This window comes from Botrytis fragariae (assembly GCF_013461495.1).
Source record: "Botrytis fragariae strain BVB16 chromosome Unknown tig00000012, whole genome shotgun sequence".
Lineage (NCBI taxonomy): Eukaryota > Fungi > Ascomycota > Leotiomycetes > Helotiales > Sclerotiniaceae > Botrytis > Botrytis fragariae.
Window position 1 is genome coordinate 1,137,233 of NW_023500989.1, and position 14,764 is coordinate 1,151,996.

Here is a 14,764-nt window from a genome sequence, read left to right on the forward strand (position 1 = left end):
CAAACAGATACTCGATTAAGTGCTGAAGGTGTGTAAGCCTTACATGCTTACTTATCCTGTATACAACAAGCCAATAAAAGTAATCAACCCATCTCGATGAACACACCATCATGTATGTTCAAAACAAACACAGAAGGTACTTCGAACGCTTATCGTGAGGTTTTGGGGGCCACACGTGATTGTGGCTGCATGTATTCATCTCACGTATGAAAGATGACCAAGCTAAGATCCCGCAATAAGCGTTCCCGATGACATTACTGATCTTCATGATTCCGATCGATGCAGAAGAATGTAAAATTATCATTATCATCTGGTTGTTAACTTTCAAGATGTGTTTGTGAAGTCATTGGCACAGATGGGGCCGTGCACTCACCGGCCCAAATTCACATGTCATCGATGAACAAAATGATGACATGTGAATTTGAATTGCACGTTAAAATACACTATAGAAGTGTGCATGATAGACATTTGTTAGCTAAGCTTGAATCAAGGACAATTTTATTGTCAAATCCGGATTGAAAAGGCATAATCACATTAATTGGATACAAGTGAGACGACAATCATTGTAAGATCAAATCTTCATCATTAGGTTCTATGTATCTCGTCCCACCAAAGGCATGCAAGCCAGTGTGATCGTTATGAATAAATATTTATATGAATAAACAACTTTTCCAACATCAAGTTGTACAAGTTTCTGGGGGAATCTCCCGTCCAAATACCAACCCAAAACGCCGTAAGAAACCCAAGAAATTAACAAATGTATGGCTACTTCTCTCTCGTAATTTCATCACTCGTAGATTCGGAAATCGGCTCTACACGAGTTGGCGCGCGAGTTCTTCTCGGGCTGTTATCAGAACGGAAATATTGGTGAATTTCCTGGCTCCAATCATCGTCATAAGTTGCGATATCCTCCTCATTCTTTCCCTTCTCGGTTTGCTTGAGTTCCCATTCTTGGCGCATCTCAAGAATCTTGTCTCCGGCATCCAATTTAGGATCATAGTTCTTGCCAGCCTTCATCCATCTTTCCCATAGGGACAAATGTGCTGGATGAATAGCAATACCGTGATATTCGGATTCCCTGCCGGATCTGATATACTTCCATCTTCGTTCCTGTTCCTTGAGATCGAGACCGGTGGTATCTGGAAGGAAGACAGCGGTGAGGAGCATACCAGCAAGACCGAACCATGGGACAATGTAAAACTTTTGCTGGGTTGTAATGAAATTGTAAAGAACCGATGCGAATAAAGCACCCAATTTACCAACAGCTGCTGAAAATCCATGTGCGGAGGCACGAATAGGTGTTGGGAAAACCTCTGCAGCGACGAGGAAAGTAACACTGTTTGGACCGAATTGGTTGAAGAAGGACGACAAGAAGTACATGGCCTGGAATGACTTGATACCTGCGATACTAGTATAATGGGCGTAATGGAAAGCTGGGATGACAAAAAGAATGAAATCCAAGGCAAATCCAACTTGTTGCATCCACTTTCGTCCATAGAGCTTGTTGTCGATGAGGAAAGATGCGGAATAATAACCGGCAAGAGATACTCCGACGTTACATAAGTTCCATAACCACCCTTCCATGATTGAAGTCGAGCCTGGAGAGATGACCTTGATGAATTGGGATTGGAAGAGTTTGTTGCCGTAGAAGAAAACATCGTTGCAAAACCAGGCTCCGGCTGTAGCAATTAAGCGACCTGAGAAATGCTTTACTGTCAAGCTCAGAGACTCCTTGTCGTATCCAGTAACGTTTGTGGTCTTCTTGGCAATATCGAGTCCTTTGGAGATGAGAGGCATCTTATACATGCGGTAGTATACAAGCCAGAGAGTACCGACAGCGGGGATGGCGAATGAGACTCTGAACAGCCATTGTGCCGAGACTTGGGAATAAGGTGGGTTTCCGCTTCCATGATGGAAAATGAGAAGCAAGAGGATGAGAATGGCTTGATTGAAGAATTGACCCCAACCTTGCATAAGGAAGGCCATGGTTACCTTGCGGCCACGATGAAGTCTGTCCATTTTGGTTGTTTGGCGGTTTGATGCAGTGGCGCTTTCCATAGCAGCAGTGGCTGTCATTGGATATTCACCACCGACACCAATACCGTAGAAGAACAATGACCAGGCATAGCAAATAACCCAGCCGTTGAGAGTCGTACCCCAAGAAGCAATGAGCATGACCAGACCAAGAAACATAATGACGGCATCTTGAATCAAACCCCAACGACGGCCAATCTTGTCACCCAAGTATCCGACCAAGATTTGACCAACAATGATACCGATAATTTCCAAGTAAGTGACAGCATATGTCCATTGCTCGCTACAAACCTCGAAAGTTTTCCAGCATTGCGGCCAGACAGCTGAGAAGAGGGGTGCTAAGTTTCCGATAGAAAAGAGAACGTATCTGAAAATATGATTAGTATTGGAATTATAAATCAAGAAAGTTGACATACCCTTCAAGACCCAAACCAGCACCAGGGAGAACAGCATTGCTGAAATACCAACTGACAGGACTGAGGGGGTCCTTTTTCATCATTGCCAAAATTCCCTTGATCTCTTTCTTTGCATCAGCTCCCTCAGTTCTAGTGATGAAGGAGATTTTGTCTGTCAATTTGAGATCTGCCCAATAAACATGCTCTGCTGTGAAAATATCATCGGGGTAAAGAAATTCGTTGAAAACAGCTTCATCAGCTCCCAGATCGTATATCGACACATGGTCATCACCAGTTTCCGGACCATGAGGAAGACCAATGATCCCCATATTGGTAGGATTATGATGTTCGTGGGTGTGAATAGGATTCGCCATTTTGAGAATTGGCGACCGATACCTCAAAGAGTGAGAGTTTTGAGGAATTTGACGACGAAGCCCTTATTGCTTGGGCAATGAAGGGGGAAATGAAGAAATTAGTCGATGAAGAAAAAGGAAGTGGAAGAGCAATTGGGGGGAGATGAATTAAATAAGGGAATTAGATCATAGCCTTCCTTTTTTTTTCACTACGGTGGTCCATGTTCATGTACCAGGTAGGTCAGTATCCTAGATTGGTAGCATGAAAAAAATGGATAAAGTAGGAGTACTCCGAAGTGGGTCCCCAAACTTTCCGGCGGGGACAAAGTGGACCTTTTTAGAAATCTGGGTGGGATTTTTGAAGAAACCGAGGAAAATCAATGTAACTTAGATAGGTTTAGTCACTTTGGTGGATGTATTTTTATTGGATCAAGTTGACTTGTCTTTTTGCTTCTGGCCGTTTCGTTGTTCGATTTATTATATGGCTGGGGCGGTAGTGGAACTCGATTGAATTTGCCACATATTCCTTACTCACCTAGGCAGGTATGGCCATTCCAGTCTGATCCGTCGAGACTGGAGGGCAAACTGATTATGGATGGAATTGAGAGATCTTTATTTTCTATTCTCTATTCGTGCAATAGGTACAGTCACGTGTCCACCCAATCGAGAAAATTCAGATGGGATCGAACAGGGAATTGCATAGAGAAAATGAAGGGGCATGACGTTTAATTGGGTTGTGATGCGAATATCGATCGAGCTAAAGAATTTGCTTGCTAGAGATACCTAAAATCATTTGTGACTTGAGAGTTGAGACGATTATTTTAGGAGCGAGAATGAAACAAATCAATGCACCACTTAGTGCTTGCTATCTACTTATGGGGTAGGTAGCAACAGACTTTCGAGACAAATTGCCTTTACTCGTATAGTAAATTCAAATAATTTGCCCGTTTAGAATCGCTTTAAGGTTACGAAGTGTGTGTAACTAACTAACATAATCACTGTTTCTTTGGGTTAGCGATGCAGCAACTAGTTGCTGGTCTAGATTTTTACTGTAACTTTCGCTTGTAACTCTTAAGTATCTTACCTAGACCGGTACTGTTGTAACTAGTAACTTATCATTGATCCTATACGTATAATCTAGATAATAGGTATCCATTGTGATATTGATTAATAAATCCGTCGACAGTTAAGGCCACATCCCCCACTCTGGTTTTGAGTCTAGGTATATATCCAAATCGGACAGCACGGAGCCAGCCACGGTAGCCTTTTAAGGTTGTCTGCTTTGAGACATGACTGAGCAGCGAGAGCATACACTTCCTGATTCTTCCTCGGATCTATTATCCAATACCCTGGCTCGAAACCAATGTTCATTGGGGCGCCTCATAGTAAATTATAGTCATGCTTCCTGTCAAGATTGGAAAACGGCATGTTTCTCCACTTACCTGCTGTGTACTATTATTCATACTGTGCCTGTCCCCCACTGAGTAGAATCATAGACCATGTGCGGGTGCCCCAGATAATTAATTTATATTCTAGCTATCATTTTGCAACGGTCTTTTGATATTGTGGATGGTCGTTGTCGTGATGTTTTTCCCTTTTGAGCATTTGGATGAGTTTTAACTAGCACAAGCTTTCCAAGACGGCACACTTTCCATCGAAAGAATCTGTCAGATAAAACTTTTTTACTGTCGTGCATAAGAAGAACTTGGCGGATTTCGACTCGAATGTAAATTTGGACTCGCGTTCAATCTCTTCTTGGTTCCCCTTCATTGTTGAACGATGAGGTTGAAGTGAGCCAATCATGTAGCGAGAAAACAACACGTTCTTGTCTCTCAACTTTTCACAGGTTTCTCGGAGTTTGGATTAAGCGTTGGCTCTAGCGGCCGGGTGGGGCAATCCATAATGCATGTCCTGGGAATATCGGTGAGGAGGCTGCAGTCCCTGCATCTGTACGGTAACCGACTTTTTCTTTTCCTTGCGATTTTGATGTTTTCTGACAAACATCATTGATAAGAGCTTGCAAATAGACACTGCTTATACACCAATCTACTTAGGCATTTCTTCTAGTCGGCCAAATTTCGCTTTGATGACCCTTCCGAACCACTGTCTCCCACGTGCGTTGGCCTCGAAATGAGAAACGTCCATCTCAAGCATATACTTTGCTCGTCTATCAAACTGTCTCACAAAATATGACGGAGGTGGATGCCTGCCGTCGTATAATATACCCGCGTGTCCCGACAGGGCGGCTCCTTCCTTCCAGCCATGATTTGCGCCATCACCTCAGTGGCGTGAGCACATCGCGGGCATGGCACGTTTTGGTATTCTTGGCGATGAATGGCTGACATCAAGCCATGCATAAGGCTGGCTGTCGAGGGTGTGCACGCCTATCGCAAGTAGTTGGCTCAATCCGGGAGTGTGTCCCTTCGATCGGCGTGAGCGAAATGAAGGATGAAATGAGCCCCCAGCAGATTGAGCAGTAATTTCAAATCCTTAGCACTTGACGAGCCCGACGTTCTTATAATGTGCCGTACAAGCCGAGATAGCACATCTTATATGGTTTATATAACCATCTAACGTCATGGGTACTTGCTAGTGACGCGCAACGCAATAGAGTACTGCATGCATCGTATTGCGTTAATTGTAGGTTGTACATATGCATTGTTGCAGTGCGCTACATTAGCTTGACGTATTGGCAGCTTATTCTCCGTAGGCTCATATTTGGGTTTCGTCCACATGCTTGGCAGTTGAGCGAGAGACGTCAATTGTTATTTGACGAATAAAATCGTCGATATAGACGCATGATACTCATGTCAAGTGACGGATTTTCACACTGAAACCGCGTAGTATTATATTCGGATATACCGAGTGATCGGCGACTTCGCCTGATAGGGCTATGCGCTCCTTTTGTCTGCAGCTGAAGCATTCATGAGATCAGCCAAATACGGACAGATCTCTGCAGAGCAGCGTCATTGTGATGAATGTGGCTGATGAGAGTTGCTTTAAGATCTTCATCTATACTGCACTGGCAGAGCTTGATTCCTTATCGGTGGATGTTGTTCTCACGAAACGAGGTATGGAATTTTGCAGTCTACGTCCGATAGTGCCCTTCCATCACGATCCCAACAATGCGGAAGATACCCCTCTCGCAGGAAAGGATGCGCACAATTTGAAGACAGGTCGGATCAAAAGCGTGGAGGATGTAGAAAGACAAACATTGGCAATCATGCGTTACATCGAATCAAGCATTTAATCCATATGTTAATGGTGATGGAAGAGTCTTCCAAATGATAGCGAGACATGTGTGATAAACCGTTTGAAAGCGGTGAAAGCACGCTGGTACTACTGTGAAATTATGAAGAAAAGCAAATTACTCTGGTATTTATTCGTTGAGCTTTGAATAAATGCTCACCTACAATGCGACAATATCGCGATCGTATATTTGAAAGAGATATGCGACATGGGTTAGGAATCTGTCATCTCGTGATTGAAGCGGCCCATCTGCTGCTGCCCGGTGGAAGTTACTTGAGAGTGGTTCGAAGCGGTTCTATTGATTTGTCGCATATAACGCCGGGCGTATACTATTTTTATCACCAATAATCTATTCGCAGACGTGGGCTTGAACCTCAGAGTGAACTTGCTCTTTGAAATTGGTAAGATTTCAATCAATTCGAGTGTCGGCTCTGCATTTTTTAATGACACATTGTATTGTATTTGCTGACGGCACTCCGCCCTTTCTTTACTACTTCTCCGTCGCAGCGGTCTGTATACCACAAGAATGGTGATTTAATGAATCGAAGTAGAAACCACTAAAGGTTGAAAGTGAATCATGATGAAACCAGCATTCACCTGGATCAGATAACAAAACGTCTCTCCACCACATCCGCTTGCTGCTGTTGGATTCCTACGCTAGACACGTTTACACTACCCAACCATAATATAGACGAGATTTATTATTTAAAAGTCTTTATAATATCGAATAACTGCAGGACAAACATGTTAATTGACCAACGCGAGTGGTTTGAGGATCGTGGCTACATCCGGGCTCGAAGTAGAGTCATGTGTTTTAACTACCTGTGTTCTACCATACGATGTGGGAGACATCTCAGCGCCTGATCAGCGCTGAGTTAGATGTTTTGATATTTTGGTATTTTGATATTTTGGTATTTTGATATTTTGCTGGCGGGTGGTGTTGTCGGAGGGTTTGTTTGCTCGGCTGAAGCCTTTGTGGTGTTGATGTTGATGGGTGAGGTTCTACTTGTATGTCTTATCGTCACTTGTTTGGCCTCGACACTTCGCTCCTTTGGAAGTGGCACATGGGTATAGGGTGGCTGAGATGGAAGAGCTTCTTGTTGTGTGATTCGCTATAGGCTTGTTATCACTTTGACCAGCTGGGTCCATTCTAATGTACTGCTGGTGGTGTAAGTCCACGTTAGCATTGAGCTTAAGAGTAAGGCTATAGAATGGCATTGAAGGCGTCAGGGATTTGATAGCAGAGCTGTCAGTCAAGCAAATGGCTACGGCTCACCTGGTCATGAATGCCTTCAGGATGTCACTATGTGTGCGCCCTGATGTGGTCTGACAGAAATGAATTTGTAATGACTGGCTTCGAGATGCTAAGATGTAGGAGTGAAAATTCCGCCGTATTTGTGATGATAAGTGAAAATAGAGAGAGTGGTTAAAACAAACTGAATCCGCGAAACACCCTGGTACTCATTGAAAACTGTTACAATATGAGTTAATATCATAGCACAATACGATCTAGGCGAGCAGCAGAACAACGTAAAGATACTAACCAAAAGATCACTCCGTAATCATATTGACGCCGTCGAAAATGTATCACCAATGCTAGGGGATTTGATGAAGATGACTTATAATTACAAATCTATTTTTCAGCCTGCTTTTCCAACTTCTATAACAGCTCTTCTAACACCATCCGACTCTTCTCTAACCTGGTTTACAAGAGCTCCACGCGCTGTGACATCCTCAATAAAATCTTCTATTGAACCGCCAACTCCGAAATATACCTTCTTGGCCCCTATCAACGCCGTCTTATTTGACCCTGTGCTTGAATCAAGTAATGCCATCAAAGTTTCAGCAAACGCTTTCAAAGCAGCTGGAGAATAAATAGTTTCTGCTCCAATGATAATTGTGTTCTCGCATGATAGATGCAACTTATCAGTGACCAAAGAGACAAATTCTGGAGACCAAGCACCAGAGAAGAGTGATATATTGACGTTGCGAGAAGTCAGCGCAGAGATGAATTCAGAGATAAGTGCCTCGTCGATATCGAGTTCACCTTCTGCCTCCCAAGACTCGGATTTTGTGATTTGTGCCCAAGAAAGGAGAATATTGGGTAAAGTGACGAGCTGTAGAACTGTAGGATTGTAGTCTGCAAGTCCAAGCTCCAGCCCAGATGTGGAAGAGGTTGTATTTTCCAGGAACCATTGGAAAACTGCTAAAGATGGAAGAGCAGTTCCACAACCAAGCTATTAGGTTCATCAGTATAATCCTTCATCATAACTTGACTGTAATTAAAGTCCCAATGAAAAAAACAAACAAACACATACCTCTAAAACTCTCCTCCTCCCCTCCCCGACACTCGTCCTCCCACTAAGAACCTTAACCAAATCCACCGAGCTCTCCCAACTTTTGAACCCTCCCTCATAGACTCCAGTCTTCACATCATCATTCCCCAATCCCAAGAGCCCTTCCCCATTCCCCTCATCCTCAGCCATCAACTGTGCTCTAACATCCCATAACTCCCTTCTTGGAATACCAATCTCCTTACCATCATCCAACTTAACAACCAGTGTAGAATAAGCAATCTGAGATGGCAATGTTTTTAGAAATTCCTCTAAAGTGTGATAAGTCGGAGGTAAAAGTGGTTGCCCTGCTACGGGAAATGCCCCGCCGGATTTCCGTGGTGCAAGGGTGCCGGTTTCTGCAGCTTGGTTGGAGACAGATGGGAGAGCATCTTGAGTTGAATCTATCTCTATATCATCGCCTGCAAATGAGAAGCTGAAGCCAGACATCTTGATATCGCGGTCCAGAAGAATGTGGATGTGGGAAAGAAAATCTTGGGTTGTTCAATAGAAAAAATGGCCATGAAAATTGATTGGTATCACGTGTGTTGTATCATCACAGACAATGCCCCGCACTTTTGGAGCAAGAGAAGCTGGAGTGACGATTGAAGAGCAGTTTATTGCAAAATTGTGCAAGTCGCAATCCAACTACGCAATATTTTGGGTGCAGCCTCTTTCAATTTTCGTCAAGTCGTTCTCACGTATCCGTAAATGTATATTCAAAATATGAAAGTCAAGACTAACCCAGAGAGTTGCCATTCTCATAGGTATTCAATTCACCAATACTACTGCTCTACTACATCATTATTCTGATTACAATCTAAACAACCCGAGCTTACTTCGAGCCTCGCTTCTTCCACTCGGCACCTCTGTTTGACGATCTTGTTCTGGGTTTGCCCTTCTTCTTTCCACCACCCTTTCCTCCCAGCTTGAGATCCTTCGGCTTACCCTTACTTGCACTAGCTCTATAACCCTCAAAAACAAAACTTTCAGGTGCTTTGATACCGGCCATTCCACTCTTGGCTTCTCCGTTTCCACTGGCTTGCTTGTCTCCCCTGGAGCCCAAAGTCGTATCGTTTGCCCCCGTTTTCTTGAATTTTGCGCCGCCAGCTTTCCCTAACAGTTTGGTAGCTCTACCCTGCAAAGAAGCTTGATTTGGATCAACCTTTGGATTGTATATTTGTGAGGTTTTTGACGATTTAGGTTGACGAGCTGTGGGTCGGGACGAGACTTGTTTGTGTTGAGCTTTGGCGCGGACAACACGAAGGACACGAGGAAGCATGGGCGGGTACTTCTTCTCATTGAAAAGTAGGGCAGCTTCAACTGCATTTGCGTCCTATATCTCTGCATTAATAAGAGCTCGAATATTTTTGAGTGATGATAGAAGCTTACGGTAAATTGTACATAAGCAAAGCCCTTTCCAACGCGAGTTTTCTCGTCGCGAATAACCCGTACACTCTCTACTTCACCAGCCTTTCCAAATTGCCTCCACAAGCCTTCTTCAATATCAGAGGGTATTTTGGACCGTTTGCGGCTATTTTCCCCATCCTGTTCAAGAAGAGATTCATCGTCTACAAACCCTAAGTTTCCAACGAAGACACATCGACGGTGGTCGGTCTTTGCAGGATGCGCTACGCCATCTACGCGAAGATGACGATCTAGTACTATAGTTCCATTGAGTTTCTTAACTGCCTCTCTGGCTGCAAATGCTGTAGAGTAGACTGCGTAGGCATTTGTGCTTTTTGTTGTAGCAGTCATAATATCCTTTTTAGCAAAAGCAGCTTTCTTTGGTAGTGCGGCAGTAGCGTAGGCAGTGGAACGGAAGCGGAGAGATTCCAATTTGTGAGATGGTTTGCCAGCTGGGGGAGGAGGGAGATCATCAATGAAAGAGGAAAGATGAGACATGAGGATCTTTTTGTCGGCTTTAGATGATATAGTAGAACTTGCTACATTTCCGAGAAAAATAGTACGCGATGCCTTTTCGAGCTCGGCAGCATCCTTATCTGGCACGAGGGATTCATGTAAAGGAACATCGGATGGCGTCTTTCTCTTGTGGCTTGTCTCCTCGGAACCAGATTCTTCTGTATCATCCTCAGCTTCGGCTTCGTTATCAGATTCAGCATCCTCCTCGTCCTCCTCATCAGAACCACCTTTCTCCATATTTTCGTCTGAAACCGGCTTTTGCTCTGCAGCTAACTTTTGACGTTTTAGTCGTCTTTCGGCTTGGCGTTCTTCCTCTTCCTTTTCTTCTTCCCTGGCCAGCTTCTCAAGGTACTTTCCTTCAAGATCTGGTTCATCGGTCTTCCTTTTACGTTTTCGTTCGGGTTTCTCACTTTTGGCTTCGATGAATTTGTCCAATTCGGGTACCTCGTCATGTATGTCGTTGGTAACATCTTCCTCAGCAGATAGACCCGAAATCTCAGCATCCTCGAGATCCCCGTCAATGCTACTCAAGTCATCGTCGCCCTCGCCCATTTCGACATCTTCGGCGTCTTCATCATCGTCAGAAGCCTCGGATGATTCTCCCTCTTGCGATTCGACATTTCTACGAGGCAAAGGTGCTTCTTGATATCTAGATTTTGGAGGAGCTTGTACTGGGCCAGCCTAGAATTTATCAGCAAGATTGCGCGATGCCAGAATTTCAAGACTTACACTTGATGCAAATAGCAAGGCTAGAGTAGGATCGACAGCCTTGTTTTCAGTGAAAATTGATTTACCAGCACTTTCTTTGCCATTGGCTTTCTCCCCTCCGCTGGTACTCTCGTTCCGACTACGTTTACCCATTGCGATCAAGTTATTTTTTTGTTGGAAATAAGTGATGCAGGTAATATGCTACCTTTCGTCGTCCCGAGATATTGAGATTTCGGGGCTTCATTAAAAAAATAAAAATGTTGCAGCTTGCAGGGATCAATGGGGTTGATACTGCCACTAGCTGGTGACCGCCTTTCGTCTTCCGACGATATACCGATAATTATACCTTGATTCCTAATGCTTCGTTTTGCGACAATAACAATACGAGTATCACAACAATTTTGCAACAATTCATTTACTCTTAAGATGAGTGGCGAAATTGACGTTGAGCCAGCGGTTGATCCTACCATACCCGACGAAGCTTCGGTTGACGACGAGCTTAGTGATCTCGACGTGGAAGAAGATCGCTCTAGCAGTTTGAGTGATATTGAAGACAAAGATGCCGAGCAAGATCATGACGACGATGCCGAAGCATCAGACGACCTTAGTAACCCTTCTGAAGATGACGATTCTGAAGCAGAGACAGAGCGACTGGAAGAATCTCCGCACAAACTAAGAGTGCAAAAGAATGTGGTTCTTAATTCCCGTAATGGCGCCGATTCGAACGAGCGCAGCCCAAGCAAACTACACAACCAGATCATGGCAGATGCGAGGGAAGATGACGAAGATGACGCTGATCAGTTATCCGACGACGACATTGCCGTTTCTAATGATAGCCCTAAAAGCTCTCACCATGATGATGGTGAACTAGATCGCAAGCTAGGGACAGCTCGTACGTCATTAGAAGATTCTGCGGGCGAAGGAAAGAGAGCGTTATCGACTTCCGAAATCGATTCAAGAAAACGCAAACGATCAATAATGGGCAGCGGCGGACTCGAAGATGATTTTGATGAACCTTTACCCAAGCGGACAGGCTCTATAATTAATCAAGGCGACGACTTTGCGATCGACGACGAATTGCCCGTAGAAGAAGATGCATCAAATACAATAAGTGGTAATATATCAGGCGAAGAGGGTGATGGACCACAGGCGCAGGCTCTTGCGGATGTGACAGAGACCATGCTTCCCGATGATGAAGCTACCGAAACCGTTGGCATACCGGCGTCACCTAAAAGACGTGGAAGGAAGAAGAAAAAGGCTGTGGAGAATGGTATAAATATTGAGGACGAGTCAGACAGCTTGCACAATGGCATCATAACCAACGGCGAAGATGAAACACGAAATGGCGAGGAGGAACAAGTGGACAATGAGGAAGATGATGAAGCAGATCTCGTATTAAAGACAGAAGAAGAATGTGAGTTTGTGTCGCAGCAAGTTGAAATTAAACATGCACAATTATTCTAACGCAGATTCGATCAGTGGAGAAAAAGATAAGCGCGTTTGATCAACTTGGAGGTATTGAGAAGGACTTCGCAGTCTTTAGGGACAGGTCAGATTACATTCTTGATCACTGTTGCATTCGCTGATATGTTTATAGATTATACGATGCGCGCCTCGAGCAAATAAGTCGAGAGGAGGCTATGCTCCGACAAGACCATCCAACGCACCCCGATCTTCTTGAACAGATGAAGCCTGTCGAGGCACGGAGAGATGAGAGAATCCGTGTCGCAGAGAAATTACGTGAATATGAGCTACAGACTCTAAAAACTTATGCTGTTGCAAGGAGGAGCCAGATTCTTATTCAATATCGACAAGAAGCAAGAGAAATTCGAGAAACCAAGATGGAGCAACTAGGTAAACAATGGTACGAAATACAACATGATAGAAGAAATTACTCCACCGGCGTACCCGAGTACACTCTGAACTATCCCACTCGAAGATCGCAACAGGTTCAGAACCAGGTAGCATATTCCAACGAGGTTTCTATTCTCTCAGGCATCGCAAAACATGTCGGATTTCCAGCCGCTCCTTCGATGTCGCAAGCAACGCCTGCAGAGCTCGAAGATGACTTTGAGAAGATGGGTGTAACTAATGCAATGGGAGTAAGTGCATTATTTGGGAGCCATGGCTGGATCTAGTCTAAAAAGGAAACCTTTGTCCAAAAAGGGACAGGCAAGCTGACGGGGCTTTTTCACAGGGGACTAGAAATGTGCATCAACCAGCAAATTTTTCGCTGCAAGAGTTTGCGGCATTGCGAACAGCAAGGTCAACATCGCGACATAGGCCGGCGGAAGAACAATTCATTGAACAAACACCCTGGGCGAATCCGCAGCATCCTTCTAACTCCCATTTAATACAGCGTCAGACCTCAGCACAGCATACACCAAGAACCACAAGTCCTTTGTCGCAAGTTCAAGTACAGCCCCGTCGCCATTCTCATCAACAAGGCGGCCCTATCTCAGGAACCTTCTCTAATATGTCAACATCAGCACTACAACATACTAATGGATACATGACGTCTGGTGGACGAGTTTCTCCACATAATCCTTTTTCTAATACTTCGCACTCACACACCATCGTACCATCACCATTGGGCAGTCGACAGCCATCTTTGTCACCAAAGCAAACTAGACCTCCTCATCCACTATTATCCATCTCCAACGAGCAGCATAACCATCAGGCTCCTCCCGTCGCCAGTAATCAAATCCACCAGACATCACGCGCCGGACTACAGGACGTGGTACAAGAGATGACCCGCATATCTCCACCGTGAGTGACTCGTGCATCTCCACAAAATCTAACTCACGCTTCGAGTTTACAAGTAAAGTTTTAATGACTACGAGGGCGCAAATATATGGTTCAAGGTGCATGGTGGGTGTTACGGCAGAAAAGCATTCATTCGGTTCGGCGTTCTGTGATATGATGGTTACCATTCATATGGTATATGATTCCCTTCAGCCTTTATGCGGTATTGCAATAATACTAGCTTCATCTGTATTTATAACGTGAAGCTTCAAATATAGAAAGCTACAAACTTGAAGCCCTTGAGATTCCCAAGAGGTTTCCTTCATCAAAACGCCCCCCATTGAATCTATGATAATCGTTGCATCTACTTGTGATTTTGTAGCCCCTAGTCTGCTCGATGTTGGTATTATGAAGTCGCCTCCTCCACGTATATGGGATTTAGCCCACAAGAACCGTTGTTGATCTCAGTCATATCGTCACAATCCAGTCAAGAATCCCGTGTGGTTGGTGCAGCTGGTACTTTGACATCTTCAAAGTCGTCTTGCGAAACCGCTCTAATAGTGAAAGCAACTGTAGAAAGTTATTACTCTGAACTGCCTTGGAATATTCTCGCAGATACTTACAAACTCCAAGAGCAAATGCAGCAATGCCAACCCCTGTCAAAGCATTCTTAACAAGATATGGTCTCCGCGCTCGAATGAGGGCAGCAGATTGTTTGTAATTCTTATCGTAATAGGAAGACTTAGGAACTCTATAATGTTTCTTTATTAGCATGAAGCATTCAATTGTCTAGAATCAAAATATGAACTTACAACGGCATCTTGTAATCTTTTGTCAATTGGTATATTGATATGGTTCAATGGCGCCACTTTCCAAAAAGAAATTCCCAAGTAATGGAATTTATGAGATCCAGCCTTATCGATAAGGCTACCTTGGAATATGTCTAGTAGGTCTACTAGGTAGGTACAGTTCCATTGAGATTTGGTGCTTGCCAATATCGCGCAACTTAAAAAAGGGTCGCGTT

At 44.1% G+C, this 14,764-nt stretch overlaps 4 protein-coding genes across 4 annotated transcripts; 1 reads left to right on the top strand and 3 right to left on the bottom strand.

Moving 5' to 3' along the window:
- Nucleotides 1-765: 765 nt before the first annotated feature.
- On the bottom strand, nucleotides 766-2,803 carry Bfra_002578 (putative mfs phosphate transporter protein; the record flags this gene model as incomplete). The annotated part of the gene is made up of 2 exons (XM_037332994.1): nucleotides 766-2,401; nucleotides 2,451-2,803. The coding sequence occupies 2 exons, from the start codon at nucleotides 2,801-2,803 to the stop codon at nucleotides 766-768; spliced, it is 1,989 nt and encodes a 662-aa protein (XP_037195122.1).
- Nucleotides 2,804-7,671: 4,868 nt separating this feature from the next.
- Nucleotides 7,672-11,148, bottom strand: Bfra_002579 (putative nucleolar protein 12 protein; the record flags this gene model as incomplete). Its single annotated transcript, XM_037332995.1, has 6 exons — nucleotides 7,672-8,268; nucleotides 8,350-8,786; nucleotides 9,109-9,152; nucleotides 9,204-9,700; nucleotides 9,757-10,968; nucleotides 11,017-11,148. The coding sequence occupies 6 exons, from the start codon at nucleotides 11,146-11,148 to the stop codon at nucleotides 7,672-7,674; spliced, it is 2,919 nt and encodes a 972-aa protein (XP_037195123.1).
- Nucleotides 11,149-11,352: 204 nt separating this feature from the next.
- On the top strand, nucleotides 11,353-13,768 carry Bfra_002580 (putative transcriptional regulatory protein dep1 protein; the record flags this gene model as incomplete). Its single annotated transcript, XM_037332996.1, has 4 exons — nucleotides 11,353-12,409; nucleotides 12,475-12,544; nucleotides 12,593-13,097; nucleotides 13,193-13,768. The coding sequence occupies 4 exons, from the start codon at nucleotides 11,353-11,355 to the stop codon at nucleotides 13,766-13,768; spliced, it is 2,208 nt and encodes a 735-aa protein (XP_037195124.1).
- Nucleotides 13,769-14,227: 459 nt separating this feature from the next.
- On the bottom strand, nucleotides 14,228-14,560 carry Bfra_002581 (uncharacterized protein; the record flags this gene model as incomplete). The annotated part of the gene is made up of 3 exons (XM_037332997.1): nucleotides 14,228-14,310; nucleotides 14,364-14,491; nucleotides 14,553-14,560. 3 exons carry the CDS (start codon nucleotides 14,558-14,560, stop codon nucleotides 14,228-14,230), a joined length of 219 nt encoding a protein of 72 aa, XP_037195125.1.
- Nucleotides 14,561-14,764: the final 204 nt, after the last annotated feature.